Source organism: Eimeria necatrix, genomic scaffold, assembly GCF_000499385.1.
Source record: "Eimeria necatrix Houghton genomic scaffold, Enh_scaff551, whole genome shotgun sequence".
In the NCBI taxonomy this organism is placed as follows: Eukaryota; Apicomplexa; class Conoidasida; order Eucoccidiorida; family Eimeriidae; genus Eimeria; species Eimeria necatrix.
Genome location: NW_013654417.1, coordinates 10,001 through 25,144, shown reverse-complemented (window position 1 = coordinate 25,144; position 15,144 = coordinate 10,001). Strand labels below are relative to the sequence as shown.

Sequence of the window (15,144 nt, the reverse complement as noted above, 5' to 3'; positions counted from 1 at the left end):
CTAATTATAAATTTAATTGCAATTATAATATTCAACATAATTAAACTGTAGTTAAAATGTCTTTATAAATATGTAATTAATCCTACTTTAAATATATTCATAAATATAATTAGAAATATTATTATAAGTTTAACATTAAATTCAATTGTGAATGCAAGTGAAAATATAATTATAAATATAATTATAAATATAATTATAAATGTAATTAAAAATATAATTATAAATGTAATAAAAACATAATTATAAATGTAATTATAAAAGTAAATAAAAGTGAGAACTGACGCGAAAGTTAATTATCTCGGAAGCAAATTTAAAATAAAAATAAAAATAAATGCAAATAAAGTCACAAAAGAAAATAACAGTTAAGTAAAAATAAAGTAAATAATAATAAAACTAAATTAAACTAAAAAGTAAAACAGAATTGAAACGAAGTGTAATAAAGTAAAGTATAATAAAAGTGGAAAACAATTTAAAATAGAATTAAAAATAATGGACAGTTAAAGAATATAAAAAAGATAAAAATAAAATACCAAAAAGAAAAAAGTGCAAATGGAAAGAAACTTCTGCATTAAAGAATCTTTAAAAGTCAGCAATAAAGAAGGGATTAAATAAAACAATTAATTAAGTGCAACAAGGAATTGAATAAAAAATTAAATGAAAAAGAAATAAAAAGAAATAAAAAGAAATAAAAGAAATAAAACAATTATAATAAACCTGCACCTGCTGCCCCTGAGGTGTCTGTACACCTCAAATCCACTCCTTATTCTTTCCAAACTTTTCCAAAAACTTTTTTTTCAACTGTCTCCTTTAAATCCATTTGAAATACTTTTTCATTTCATTTGAAATACTTTTTTATTTCATTTAAAATACTTTTCTTATTTCATTTAAAATACTTTTTTTTCACTTTTCAAAAGTACTTTTTAATTAAAAAATGAATTTTCTCTTTTTTGGATTTTCTGCGAAAGTATGTTCGAGTTTATTGTACACCTGGGGACCTTCGTAATATCTGCCACTGTTACTTCTGATTAATTAATTAATTAATTAATTAATTATTTATTTATTTATTTATTTAATCAATTAATTACTTAGCCAATTAATTAACTAGTTGGAAGCTGACCATTAATTGATTAATTAATTAATTAATTAATTAGTTAATTAATTAGTTAACTGATCAATTAAGTAAATATTTAACAAATTGACTGGCTAGTTAAAAGCTGATCATTAATAAATAAATAAATAAATAAATAAATAAATAAATAAATAAATAAATAAGTAAATTAATGAATTACTTAACGAATTAATTAACTAGTTGGAAGCTGATCATTAATCAATTAATTAATTAGTTAATTAATTAATTAATTAATTAATCAATTAATTAATTAATTAATCAATTAATAATGCTTATATACCAATGCTGCGGGGCCACAGCAAAAAGTAACAGAGGAAGCCCCCACGGCACCTGCAGCAGCAGCAGTAGCAGCAGCAACAGCAGCAGCAGCAGTAGCAGCAGCAACAGCAGCAGCAGCAACACCAACTTCTGTTGGGGCAGCAGCAACAGCAGCTGCAGCAGCAGGAACTACATTACAGCCAGCTGCAGCACTAGCAGCAGGAGAAGTAGCAGCTGCAGGACTAGCAGGAGCAGCAGCAGCAGCTGCTGCTGCAGCTGCAGAAGTAGTAACTGCAGCAGGAGCAGCAGCAGCAGCTACCAAACTAGCAGCTGCAGCAGCAGAAGCAGCAGCAGCTGCGGGTGCTGCTGTGGGGCCCCTCACTTATTCACGTATCAGTTGCTCTGTAGGCCGCCCTCAAGATGGGTCGCCAAAACTAGGGTTTAGGGTTTAGGGTTTAGAATTTAGGGTTTAGGGTTTAGGGTTTAGGGTTTAGGGTTTACGAGCTGCGGTTAAAGCTTTAGGGTTTAGAGGAGAGGCCGTGGGGTGGCTCTACGGAATCTTAGATGAGTGGCATCTAAGGGCCTGGGGTTTAGGGTTTAGGGTTTACAGCCTAGGGTTTAGGGTTTAGGGTCTAGGGTTTAGGGTTTAGGATCTAGGGTTTAGGGTTTAGGATCTAGGGTTCAGGGTTCACGGCCTGGGGATTAGGGTTTGGGCTTTGGGGGTTTCGGCGATGTCTGGCCCTTCAAAGTTTCTTCTTTAAAAGCTATAATTGACTATGCGCATCACTAAAGACGGTTGCTGTTGCTGTTGCTGCTGCTGCTGCAGCAGCAGCAGCAGCAGCTGCTGCTGCTGCTGCAGGCAAGTCAGTAGTAGGCCTGTGTGTGTTGGGTTTAGTTGGCTCTCTCTGATTCTGTCTTTCGGAAACAAATAAATTTAATTAATTAATTAATTAATTTAAACAAATCTTAACTGCGCTGCGGCTGAGTTGACGCGACACGTTTAACGCTGCTGCTGCACGACTGCTGCTGCTGCTGCTGCTGCTGCTGCTGCTGCTGCTGCTTCGCCTGCTTCGTTCGAGTGTACGTACAATTCAACTGCAGCACAACGACCCGCACACGAATACGCAAAGTGGCAGCAGCAAACAGCAGCAGCAGCAGCAGTGCTTCTCGCGCTGCAGCAGATCCTCCCGGGGCCTCTGGCTGCTGCTTTCGGAGGCGTGTTACAGCAGCAGCAGCAGCAACAGCAGCAGCAGCAGCAGCAACAGCAGCTCGACGACGGCGTTGGAGAAGCTCCCGTGGAGCAGTATTGACAGCAGCAAGCAGCAACAGCCGCCGCCGCAGCAGCAGCAGCAGCAGCAGAGCTGGGCTTTGAGTCGGGAGCCGGATCTCGCAGCAGCAGCTGCTGCAGCAAGAGCCGCAGCAGCAGCAGCAACAGCAGCAGCAGCAGCAGAGAGTGTCTGTGCGCCAAAATGTCGCCTTACCAGTACCTCTTCAAGTACATCATCATAGGCGACACAGGTGCGTCTCCCGAACCCTAAACCCTAAACCCTAAACCCTAAACCCTTCTCCCTGAGCAGCGACCCGAACCTCAGGGTTTAGGGTTTAGGGTTTAGGGTTTGCAGACGAGGGTTTAGCCCGCGCTGGCCGCGGCCGTTGCTCGTGCCCCCAGGAGCCGCGGCCGCGCCGCCCAGGGCCCAGGGTTTAGGGTTTAGGGTTTAGGGTTTAGGGTTTGGCGCGCTGCAGGAGTGGGGAAGAGCTGCTTGCTGCTGCAGTTCACTGACAAGCGCTTTCGAGTGGACCACGACTTGACCATTGGTGTGGAGTTTGGCGCGCGGCTGGTCTCCATAGACGGCCGCCAGATCAAGCTGCAGATCTGGGACACGTAAACCCTAAACCCTAAACCCTAAACCCTAAACCCTAAACCCTAAACCCCGGGCCCCGCACCCGAGGCCCCGGCCAGCAGCCCAGGCCGTTGCCTCCGCCCGCCGCAGGCAGCTCCCCCTGGCCGTTTGCCGGGGCTCAGCTTCACTCTGCTGCTGCTGCTGCTGCTGCTGCTGCTGCTGCTGCTGCTGCTGTTGCTGCTGCTGCTGCTGCAGGGCGGGCCAAGAGTCCTTTCGCTCGATCACCCGCTCTTACTACAGAGGCGCAGCAGGGGCGCTGCTGGTCTACGACATATCCCGGTGAGCCCCCGCAGCAGCAGCAGCAGCAGCAGCAGCGGCAGCAGCAGCAGCAGCAGCAGCTGTGTGGTGTTTGCTGCTGCTGCTGCTGCTGCTGCTGCAGACGAGATACCTTCGCACACTTGACTCGCTGGCTGGAAGAAGTTCGGCAAAACTCAAACCCTCATATGACAATCATTTTAGTTGGAAACAAATGCGACTTGGAACGCAGAGAAGTCACCTTCCAAGAAGGTAAACTGCTGCTGCTGCTGCTGCTGCTGCTGCTGCTGCTGCTGGGGATAGGAGGGCTGCTGCTGCTGCTGCTGCTGCTGCTGCTGCTGGGGATAGGAGGGGTGCTGCTGCTGCTGCTGCTGCTGCTGCTGGGGATAGGAGGGGTGCTGCTGCTGCTGCTGCTGCTGGTGGTGAGAGATGGGCCGAGGCTGTTGCTGCTGCTGGGAATGGGCGTTGGTGGGACGGCTGCTGCTGTTGCTGCTGTTGCTGCTGCTGCTGCTGCTGCTGCTGGGGATAAAGGGGGCAGCAGCAGCAGCAGCTGCTGCTGCTGCTGCCACGGCTCACGCTGCATCCGGCAGACTAAGGCTGCGGCGCCTTGAGAGAAGCCTTTTTGTTGAGGGCCCACGGCCTAGGGTTTAGGGTTTAGGGTTTAGGGTTTAGGGTTTAGGGTTTAGGGTTTAGGGTTTGGGCGTTGACAGGCCAAGACTTCGCTCGCCAGCACAATTTGATTTTTCTGGAGACGTCTGCCAAGACTGCTCAAAATGTAGAGGAGGTGAGGGTTTAGGGTTTAGGGTTTAGGGTTTAGGGTTTAGGGTTTAGGGTTTAGGGCTTACAGCAGCAGCAGCAGCGGGGAGTTTGCACAGCTCTTCTTGAAGCCGATCGCAGAGCGCAAGCAGAGTCTAGAGCTGCTGTTTCTTATTCGCTGCTGCTGCTGCTGCTGCTGCTGCTGCTGCTGCTTTTTTTTCCCGCTGCGGCTCATTTGCAGCTCTAGTGCAGTTGATGTTTGCTGTTTGCTGCTGCTGCTCCTCTGTTCATTTGCAACTGTGGCTGCTGCTGCTTCTACTGCCATTTGGCGGCGGATGCTGCTGCTGCTGCTGCTGCGTGTTTGCTGCTGCTGCTGCTGCTGCTGCTGCGTGTTTGCTGCTGCTGCTGCGGGTTTGCTGCTGCTGCTGCTGCTGGTGCGTGTTTGCTGCTGCTGCTGCTGCTGCGGGTTTGCTGCTGCTGCTGCTGCTGCCGCGGGTTTGCCGCTGCTGCCGCTGCTGCTGCTGCTGCTGCTGCGACTTGCTGCTGCTGCTGCTGCTGCTGCTGCTGGCGCGCAGGCCTTCATATTGACGGCGCGGAAGATTTACGAAAATGTCCTCGCGGGAGTTTATGATCTTTCCACTGACACCCACGGCATCAAGTGTGGCCCAGTAGCAGCAACGCACACCACGCGAATTGGTCAGCTGCTGCTGCTGCTGCTGCTGCTGCTGCTGCTGCTGCTGCTGCGGGTGCTGCGGGTGCTGCGGCTGCGGGTGCTGCTGCTGCTGCTGCGGGTGCTGCTGTTGCTGCTTCTGCTGCGCGTGCTGCTGCTGCTGCTGCGGGTGCTGCTGCTGCTTTTCTACGGTTGCTGCTGCGGGTGTTGCTGCTGCTGCGGGTGCTGCTGCTGCTGCGGCTGGGACTGCTACTGGGGGTGGAGATGGGGGTGAGGACTGTGCTGCTGCTGCTGCAGTGCTCTGTGGGATGGGGGGTCACTTTTGCTGCTGCTGTTTGTTGCTGCTGCGGCGTGCGTTGCTGCTGTTGCTGCTGCTGACGTGCGGCTTGCGTCTCTGCTGCTGCTGCTAATGCTGTGCTTTCTGTGCGTGCTGCTGCTGCTGCTGCTGCTGCCACCAGACTCGGGCAGGCAGGAGCACCGGGCAGCTGGCTGCTGCACTTAAGGCCCTTTTGCAGCAGCCGCAGCAGCAGAAGGAAAGGAAGAGCAGCAGCAGCAGCAGCAGAATCAACAGCAGCAGCAGCAGAGCCAACGGCAGCAGCAGCGGCAGTCCTTATATTCTGGCGGAAATACTGGATTGGCATGCTTCCAGCTTGAGTACACACGCGAGCAGCAGCAGCAGCAGCAGCAGCAGCAGCAGCAGTACCGGCTCTGCTGCTGCTAGTGCTGCTGCTGCAGCTGCTGCTGTAGCTGCTGCATATGATTCTTGCTGCAGCAGCTTCCACCTGTGAGCTGCAGCAGCGGCAGTTCTGCTGCTGCCGTCACAACTGTTACACTGGAGTTTGCTGCAGGCGTCCCTTGAGATGCTGCAGCAGCAGCAGCAGCTGCTGCAGCAGCAGCAGCGAGAGCAGCAAAACGTGTATTAATGAGTTATTTCTTGACGTGGCAGCTAACAGTTGCTGCTGCATGTCAGCTGAGGAGACACAAAACTGGTTGTCTCTTTAGAGCTGGCTCTCCAGCCTGCTGCTGCTGCTCTTCGCAGCAGCAGCATTTACAGGAGCAGCAGCAGCAGCAATAGCAGCAGCAGCTGCTGCTGCAGCGACACTCGGTGCGGCAGCAGCAGCCGCAGCAGCTATGTGAGAGCAGCAGCGGCGTAATGTGGAGCAGCAGCAGTTCGTGCTATTGCAGGAGCTGCAGCAGCAGCAGCAGCAGCAGCAGTGGCGAGATTTGCAGCAGCAGAGGCAGTTGCTGCAGCAGCAGCAGCAGCTGCTGCTGCTTCAGTTGCCCTGTGTACGGAAGAGACACAGGGTTTCGTTTTTGGTGGTGATTGCTTCTCTCGCCGAAACCCCAAAACTCTAAACCCTAAACCCTAAACCCTAAACCCTTGTTGAGTCCTAAACGCTAAACCCTAATTACTCTGATGGGGGTTTTAGCGGCCTTGGGTAACGGAGCAGATCTGAAGAGATCTGGAGCTCACGAGGGTTTAGGGTTTAGGGTTTAGGGTTTAGGGCTTGGGCCCAGAAACCAGGTCTTCGGGCTTTTGGCTCAGGCCTTAGGGTTTAGGGTTTAGGGTTTAGGGTTTAGGGTTTGTCGTTCAGCTAACGACGGAGCAACGGACACGTGCAGTGGTTTAGGGTTTAGGGTTTAGGGTTTAGCGTTTAGTGTGCCCAGTTTGAAGCAACTTGGAGTTAGGAAGGCATTAGGGTTTAGGGTTTAGGGTTAGGGTTTAGGGTTTAGGGTTAGGGTATACTTCCCTTGATGGGGCCCCTGAGGCCCCTGTGGGGCCCCTGAGGGGCCCCAGGGGGCCCCGTAGCAGCTGTCGATTTTCATTGCCAAGTTTAGTCCTACATAAATCCATATCTAGGGTTTAGGGTTTGTGATTTGCAGTGTGAAATTGAGGGTTTAGGGTTTAGGGTTTAGGGTTTAGGGTTTAGGGTTTCTGTGCCGCGGGACCCTGGGGGGGCCCCCAACGCCTCTTGCGTCTTCTTGGGGGCCCCTGCCTCTCTTGAGGGGCCCCCAGAGCTGATGGCAAGTCTGGGGGCCCCCTCTGAGACTGTGAGGGGGCCCCCCTGGGGGGCCCCCCCGGGGGCCCCCCGCAAGAGAGGGTTTGGCTGCAGAGGGGCAGCAGCAGCGGCAGCTGCAAAGCCCTTTGTGTCTCTCAGTGTGGGGCCCTTCTCTTTGCTGCAGTGGCAAATACCATTAGGGTTTACAGCCTCCGCCAGGGGCCCCCAGGGGCCCCCCAAGGGCCCCTTCCGGGGGCCCCCAGGGGCCCCCAGGGCCCCCCAACGGACCCGGCTGGGGGCCCCTTCAGCTCCAAAGACGAGGCCCTCCCTAGGGACCCCTGTGGGGCCCCCAGTGGGGCCCCCGGGGGGTCCCCCAGTGGGGCCCCCGGGGGGGCCCTCAGGGGGGCCCCCGGGGGGGCCCCCGGGGGGGCCCCCAGGGGGGCCCCCAGGGGGGCCCCCAGTGGGGCCCCCAGTGGGGAGGCCCCCCTTGCTGCAGTATACTTTGGGCCCAGCGAACATGTTTATGGCCTTAAAGAGTCGGGGGGTCTGCTGCTGGCCTTTGGAATTAGCCGCTTGGCTTTGTACAAGGTCAAGTGGGGGCCCCCGGGGGGCCCCCGGGGGCCCCGGGGGCCCCTGGGGGGCCCCCAGGGGCCCAGGAGGCCTCAGGAGAGTCGAAAGAGCTTCAAAAGGGACTTGGGGGGCCCCCAGGGGCCCCTGCAGCTGCAGCTGATACTGCTGGTGAAGGCAAGACAGCGATTTCTTGTTGCTGAGTTTTTGTTTCTTTCTGCTGCTGCTGCTGCTGCTGCTGCTGCTGTTAGTGCTGCTGCTGCACCAGAAGCAGCAGTGGCAGCAGACGCAGCAGAAAAGGAAGCCGCAGCAACGGCAGCAGCAGCAGCAACAGCAGCAACAGCAGCGTCCAGCACGCTGCTGCCGTGTACCGCAGCAGCAGCAGCAGCAGCAGCAGCAGCAATGGGGCCCGGAGCAGCAGCAGCAACAGAAGGAGCAGCAGTGGTGGCAGCAGCAGTAGAAGGCTGCTGCCGTTGCCTTTACTTGCTGCTGCTGCTGTCCGATGGCTGCGTGCTGCTGCTGCATGCAGCCACTGGGGCTTTGGTGCTGCAGCAGCGCTGCAGCAGAGGGCCGCTGCAGCTGCAGGCAGGAGCCGCAACCCCACTGCTGCTGCTGCCAGCCAGCGATCCCCAAGCTGCCTTGAGCAGCAGCAGCAGCAGCAGCAGCAGCAGCAGCAGCAGCAGCACGTGCTGCACTTGCTGCGGCACAAGACTGCAGCAGCAGCAGCTGCTGCTGCTGGCAGGAGGGACCGCCTTCTCCGAAGTGTTTCTGTGGCTGCTGCGAATAGACGCGAGCCAGCTGCTGCAGCCCCCTCCGCGCGCCACCGCTGCTGCTGCTGCTGCTGCTGCTGCTGCTGCTGCTGCTGCTGCTGCTGAGCTAGTACTTATCCAGAGACTGCAGGGCCACCGGGGGGGCCTCTTCTCTCTCTCTTTTGCTGCTGGGGGGGCCCTTTTGGCTTCGGCCTCGGACGACAGGGAGATCCGCCTTTGGCTGCGCAGGCCCGCAGCAGCAGCAGCAGCAGCAGCAGCAGCAGCAGCAGCAGCAGCAGCAACGGAGGTTGCTGCTGCGAGCCGGCCGACGGACCCCGCAGCAGCAGCTGCCGCAGCGCTGGTGGCAGCTCTGGGTGCTGTTGAGGCCAAGCAGATTCAGAAATGCTTAGCTGCTGGGGGCCCCCCTGAAGAGGGTACCGGGGGCCCCCCGGGGGGCCCCGCTGAAGAGGGTACCGGGGGCCCCCCGGGGGGCCCCCCAGTCGAGTTTTGCTACAAATGTGTCTCCGTGCTGACGGGCCACAAGTCTCGCATATGGAATGTCTCCTTTTTGTCTCTGCTGCCAGCAGCAGAGCAGCAGCAGCTGCAGCAGCTGACTTTCGACTGCCTGCAGCAGCAGCAGCAGCAGCAGCGGCAGCAGCGGCAGCAGCAGGTGGCGGAGGAGCGCAGCAGCAGCAGCCGGCGCTGCTGCTGTGGGGGGGACAGCGGGGACGGAGGAGCAGCAGCTTGCTGCTGCTCGGAGCTGCTGCTGCTGCTTGCTGCTGGCAGCAGTTTGCTGCTGCTGTCAGCTGGCGAAGACTCCACAGTGAGGGTGTGGGCCCCTGGGGGCCCCTGTCTGTACACCCTGGGGGCCCACAAGGGCGGGGGCGTGAGGGCCCTAGCCACAGGCTGCAGCAGCAGCAGCAGCAGCAGCAGCAGCAGCAGCAGCAGCGGGGGGGGCCTGAAAGGAGACACTGTCTCCTTTTTTGTCTCTGGGGGAGAAGATGGCTGCTGCAAGCGGTGGCTCCTCAGGGGCTTGCCGTCTCTGTGGGGGCCGCTGCTGCAGCACATGAGCAGCAGCAAAGCGCAGCTGCAGCTGCTGCTGCAGCGCCACTTGCAGCAGCAGCAGCAGCAGCGGCAGCAGCGGCAGCAGGGGCCCCCAGAAGAGCAGCAGCAGCTGCTGCTGTCACTGCAAGAGGAGCAAAAGGCGGCTGCAGCCCCCGTGGGGTCGTCTGCAGCAGCTGCAACGTCAGCAGCAGCAACAGCAGCAACAGCAGGATCAGCAGCAGCAACACCTGCTGCTGCTGAAGGAGACACAGCAGCAGCAGCAGCAGCAGAGCTACCAGCAGCCACAGCGCCAGCCGTGGAGTCTCTTTCTGACCCGCCGCAGAAGACCCAGAGAACGCAGCAGCAGCGGCAGCAGAAGAGACCCATGAAGCAGCAGCAGCAGCAGCAGCAGCAGCAGCAGCAGCAGCAGCATCGCGATCAGCCGCAGCAAAAGGAGACCCGAGGGGCCCAGGGCCTTATGAGTACTGCAGGTCTTAACAGTTGGACTTGGAGCTGTCGGGTCGCAGCAACAGCAGCTGCTGCTGCTGCACCCGCTGCTGCTGCGCCTGAAGAAGGCTCACAAACAGCAGCAGCAACAGCAGCAGCAGCAGCAGCAGCACCTGCTGCTGCTGCTGCTGCTGCTGCTGCAGGCACACCCCGTGAAACAGCGGGACAACGCAGAAGCCCAAGACCAGAAGAGACAGCCACCGTCGCCGATCCCCGCAACGAAACCTCAGCAGCAGCAGCAGCAGCAGCAGCAGCAGCAGAACACGCAGCAATAACAGCAGCAGCAGCAGCCGCAAGGATCTGCGAGGGAACTTGCGGCTGGCTCGGCGGCAGCAGCAAGGACTTCGTTCGGGAGGTGTTCTTTTGCTGCAGCAAGGAGACAGAAGGAGACAGTTTGATTGTCTCCACGAACTACGGCCACGTCTACCTAGTCACGCGCCTCGCAGCAGCAGCAGCAGCAGCAGAAGCAGCAGCAGCAGCAGCAGCAGCAGAAGCGCGCTTTCGCTGGCTGCTGCTGTGCTGCGTTCCGTCCCCCATCACGGCCACAGCGGTGGCAGATTGCTGTCTCTTCCTAGGGGGCGCAGATGGCAGGGTCAGAATCTGTCTCCTGCAGCAGCAGCAGCAGCAGCAGCAGCAGCAGCAGCAGCAGCGGCACCTAGCAGCGGTGACTGCTGCTAGGGCCTTTGAGGGCGCCCGCATCTCCTCGGCCTCCGTCTTCTCGCTGGGGCCGCTTGCAACACCAGTTGATGCTGCTGCTGCTGCTGCTGCTGCTGTCCCAGGTGTGCTGCTGCCGCTGGCACGCAGCAGCAGCAGCAGCAGCAGCATCTGGGGAGACATGAACTGCAGCAGCATGACTCAGGGGGGCCCCCCAAATGCTGCAGCGGGGCCCCTTGGAGGCGTCAGTGACCTCATGGCTGGTTTTGCTGCAGCTGGGGACCACACTGGGACAGTGCAGCTTTACGTCTGGAGACAGCAGCAGCAGCAGCAGCAGCAGCAGCAGCAGCAGCAGCAGCAGCACTCAGTCTCTCTTCCTGGTGCTGCTGCAGCTGCTGGGACTCGTGGGGCTGTTGATGCTGCTGGCGAGGACGAGGGTAAGTCGCTGCTGCTGCAGCAACTTGCTGCTGTAAAGCTGCCGCGCTATCGGCAGGATGCCCGGGCACCGCGCGGCAGCAGCAGCAGCAGCAGCAGCAGCAGCAGCAGCAGCAGCAGCGGTGTGACTAACCGCGTAATGTGCTCGCTCTGTCTGGTGTCTGTACACCACACGGAGGACCCCACAGCTTCTTTTTTGTCTTCTGTCGTTTTACTTGGCGACGAACACGGCTCGCTTCACGTGCTGCTGCTGCAGGTCCCAGCAGCAGCAGCAGCAGCAGCAGCAGCAGCAACAGCAACGACGACAGCAACAGCAGCAGAAGCAGCAACAGAGGCAGCGCCAGCTCGTGCATCAGCAGCACCTGGAGCTGCAGCAGATCAGGTGCAAGGGCACCCGGAGGTGCAGCAGCAGCAGCAAGGCTTGCTGCAGCAGCAGCAGCAACATGAAGTCCTGCAGCAGCACTGGGACTGGGCTGCTGCCCGCTGCGCAGTGCAGCAGCCTCTGGTGGAGATACACCCCAGGCGCCGCATTTGCTGCCTCAGCTGCAGCAAGGCTTTTGTCTTTTGCTGCGGCGGAGACGGCCGCATCCTCATCCTGAAAGTGTCTCTTTCCAGCAGCAGCAGCAGCAGCAGCAGCAGCAGCAGCAGCAGCAGCAGCTTGTGGGCACAGCAGCAGGTCTTTGTGCAGCAGCTGCATGCAGTCCGAATAAATCAAATTACGAATTTTGTTTGTCTCCTTCCAGTGGGGGGCCCCCAGGGGCCCGGAGGCCCCTGGTGGGACTTTGGTGCTTCTCTGCAGCAGCAGCAGCAGCAGCAGCAGCAGCAGCAGCAGCAGCAGCAGCAGCAGCAGCAGGAAGAGGACGGCTTTGCGCTGCTGCAGCAGCACGTAGCAGTCGGCGTGCGCGGCAGCGAGCTCGTTGCCTTTTCCCTCACTCAGGAGGCCCCGCTGCTGCTGCTGCAGTGCGGAGACAGCAAGCGGTCGTTTGCTGCAGCAGCAAACAGCAGCAGCAGCGTCTCCTTAGCCTTCTCCAGGGGACACCTTATGTGTCTCTACACAAGCAGCAGCAGCAGCGGCAGCGGCGGGAATAGCGCGGCTCTGCAACAGGAAGCAATGCAACAGCAGCAGCAGCAGCAGGAGCAGCAGGAGCAGCAGCAGGAGCAGCAGCAGCAGCAGCAGCAGGAGCAGCAGCAAGGTTGTGTCTCCTTCAACCCACACTTTCCTGCAGGGGACATTCACGCTGTCTCCTTTTTGTCTCCTTCTATCATTTGTGCTGCTTCTGAAGACAACACGCTAAGCATCATAGAGTGTGAAGGGCCTCCAGCAGCAGCAGCAGCAGCAGCAGCAGCAGCAGCAGCAGCAGCAGGAAATTACTGCTTGACGCACAGCCTTAGAGTCCTCTCCACCACCACAAGACACCGCGCAGCTGTTCGCGCGGTTGCGCAGCTGCAGTGCTGGGAGCCGCAGCAGCAGCAGCAGCAGCAGCAGCAGCAGCGGCAGCAGCAGCAGCGGCAGCAGCAGCAGCGGCAGCAGCAGCGACCGCAGCAGTGTCGGCTACCCCGCCTTCTGGCCAGTGCCGGTGCAGTGCAGACTCTGAATCTTTTCCACGTAGCAGCAGCAGCAGCAACACAACCTGCTGCAACGCCAACAGCAGCCCCAGCAGCAACTGCTGCTGCTGCTGCTGCTGCTGCTGCTGCTGCTGCTGCTGCTGCTAGTGGTGCAGCGAAGCTGGTCCACCTGTTCACCCTCTGCCTGGAGGACCGAGCAGCAAAAGGCCCCTCAGCGAATGCTCGGTTCACCACTGCATGTGGATGGGTTTGCCAGCAGCAGCAGCAGCAGCAGCAGCAGCAGCAGCAGCAGCAGCAGCAGCAGCAGCAAGCCTGCGAAGCATACGTCTTGGTTGGGGTGTCGACAGCGAAGCTGCTTCTGGTTCGGTTTGGTGTCTCCTTTGCAGCTGAAATACCCGCAGCAGCAGCAGCAGCAGCAGCAGCACGTCCTGCTGCTGCAGCTGAAGAGTCGCCTGCTGCTGCTGCTGCTGCTCCAGAGGCACCTGCTACAGCTGCTGCTGCTGCTGCAGCCGTTGCTGCTGCTGCAGAGGGCAGCCCGTCAATTGTCTCCTCTCTTAGCCTCCCCGCCGTCCCTCTTTGCTGCGACTTGATCCGTCTGCCAGAAGCGCCAACAGAAGCAGCAGCAGCAGCAGCAACAGCAGCAGCAGCAGCAGGCAGCAGCAGCAGCGGCTTGGTTGTGCTGGGCCTCACGGATGGGTCTGCTGCTTTTGTGCTGCTGCAGCAAAGCGGCAGCGAATTTCTGCTGCTGCCCGTAGGCTCTGTCAGCAGCCACCAGAGAGCAATCACAGCTGTGTCTGCACACCTGCTGCAGCAGCAAAGTCTGCCTGCAACAGCAGCAGCAGCAGCAGCAGCAGCAGCAGCAGCAGCAGCAGCAGAGACTGAAGTTGCTCGGCTCCTCGTCCTCACAAGTGGCGATGATGACGCAATAGCGCTTCACGTGCTGTCCCTCTCAGCTGCCCCAGCGGCCCCACAGCAGCCAGCAGCAGCAGCAGCAGCCGACAGCAGCAGCAGCAGCAGCAGCAGCAGCAGCAGCAGCAGCAGCAGGTGGCGCATGCAGCTGCTGAGCTGCGTGCGGCACCCCAACGCCCACGGGGCTTCTGTGCGTTCTCTTTGTCTCTTTTTCCCTTATGTCTTCACTGCGGGCTGCGACAAGTGGATACAAGCCTGGAAGCTGCATGCAGACCCCCCCAGCAGCAGCAGCAGCAGCAGCAGCAGCAGCAGCAGCAGCAGCAGCAGCAGCAGGTGGGGTTGGCGTGCACAAAAGGGAGAGAGGGGATGCGTTTTGTGTAAAGACAGCAGCAGAGGAAGAGCAGAAGCAGGCTGCTGCTGCAGGCCCCCAATCGGCTGCTTCGTGCCCTCAGGTGCTGCTGCTGTTCCCGCTGCTGCTGCTGCTGCTGCTGCTGCTGCTGCTGCTGCAGTGAGGGCCTCCCCCACTGCAATGCAGCAAAACGCGCAGCGTCTAGACCGCCAGCTGGAGGAGCTCTGGCGGTCGTGTGGGCCCCCAGTAGAGCGTTTGTTGCAGCAACGAGAGTTGCTGCAGCAGCAGCAGCAGCAGCAGCAGCAGCAGCAGCAGCAGCAGCAGCAGATAGATACCTTTGCGTTGCAGCGAATCGCAGCTGCTCAGACTGGCGTAGCTGAAGTCGCCGCCTTAGCTGTCTGCCCCCTAGGAAAAGAAGACTCCCTAGGGGGCCCCCAGGGGCCTCCAGAAGGGCCCCCTGGGGGGCCCCCAGGGGGGCCCCCAGGGGGGCCCCCCGGGGGGCCCCCCGGGGGGCCCCCCAGGCCTTCAGGGGGCTCCCCTTTGCATGCACTGCGCCTTTGCTGCGCCGGGGCCAGTGGGGGCCTGGAGGTGTTTGAGTTTGCTGCGGAGACTCAAAAGGAGACAGCAGTCCCCAGACTGGCTAGCTGTGGGGGGGCCCCACAGCCGCGGGCTAGCTAGCTAGCCAGCTAGCTAGCTAGCTAGCTGGCTAGCTGGCCAGCTAGCTGGCTGGGTAGCTGGCTAGCTGGCGGGCTGGCTAGCTAGGCAGCTGGCTGAGTGGCTGGGTAGCTAGCTAGGTGGCGAGCGGGCGAGGCTGTTGTGGGGCTAGCTGAGTGGCTAGCTAGCCACCTGGCTGGCTAGCTGGCTAGCTAGGCTGTTATCTGCTTTACAGGACAAGAGGGATCTCGAGCTGCATGCGCCACACAGCCCCAAACAGCTAGCCACAGCTAGCGAACGGGCTCCGCCCCGGGCCTCTCTAGCTAGCTGGTTCGCTGGCTAGCTAGCTAGCTAGCAATCTAGCTAGCTAGCTAGCTAGCTAGTTAGTTAGTTAGCGAGCTAGCTCGGCGGCTAACCAGGTGGCTAGCCAGGTGGGGCGCTAGCTGGGTGGCGGCCGCACACTAGTGCCTATGGACTAGCTAGCTAGCCTGCGAGCTAGCTGTTAGCTAGCTAGCTAGCTGTTAGCTAGCTAGCTAACTAGCTGCTAGCTAGCTAGCTAGCTAGCTAGCTGGCCAGCTTCTCCCTGCACTGTGGGGCACCGGCACGTGGCCATCTCGCGACGCAGCTACCCGGCTAGCTAGCCAGCCACCCAGCTAGCTAGCTAGCTAGCTAGCTAGCTAGCTAGCTGGGGAGAGGCGAGTGGCTAGCTGTGTGGCTAGCGAGTTGCTGCTGCCTGTGAAC

General features: G+C 57.4%; 3 protein-coding genes across 3 annotated transcripts; 2 read left to right on the top strand and 1 right to left on the bottom strand.

The window, feature by feature from the left end:
• Nucleotides 1-2,856: 2,856 nt before the first annotated feature.
• Nucleotides 2,857-3,571, top strand: ENH_00062550 (Small GTP binding protein Rab2, related; the record flags this gene model as incomplete). Its single annotated transcript, XM_013582070.1, has 3 exons — nucleotides 2,857-2,905; nucleotides 3,131-3,269; nucleotides 3,484-3,571. 3 exons carry the CDS (start codon nucleotides 2,857-2,859, stop codon nucleotides 3,569-3,571), a joined length of 276 nt encoding a protein of 91 aa, XP_013437524.1.
• A 172-nt stretch (nucleotides 3,572-3,743) lies between these two features.
• ENH_00062540 (hypothetical protein) lies at nucleotides 3,744-5,610 on the bottom strand (the record flags this gene model as incomplete). Its single annotated transcript, XM_013582069.1, has 3 exons — nucleotides 3,744-4,114; nucleotides 4,619-5,221; nucleotides 5,349-5,610. The coding sequence occupies 3 exons, from the start codon at nucleotides 5,608-5,610 to the stop codon at nucleotides 3,744-3,746; spliced, it is 1,236 nt and encodes a 411-aa protein (XP_013437523.1).
• A 2,328-nt stretch (nucleotides 5,611-7,938) lies between these two features.
• Nucleotides 7,939-11,635, top strand: ENH_00062530 (WD-repeat proein, putative; the record flags this gene model as incomplete). The annotated part of the gene is made up of 2 exons (XM_013582068.1): nucleotides 7,939-11,601; nucleotides 11,627-11,635. 2 exons carry the CDS (start codon nucleotides 7,939-7,941, stop codon nucleotides 11,633-11,635), a joined length of 3,672 nt encoding a protein of 1,223 aa, XP_013437522.1.
• Nucleotides 11,636-15,144: the final 3,509 nt, after the last annotated feature.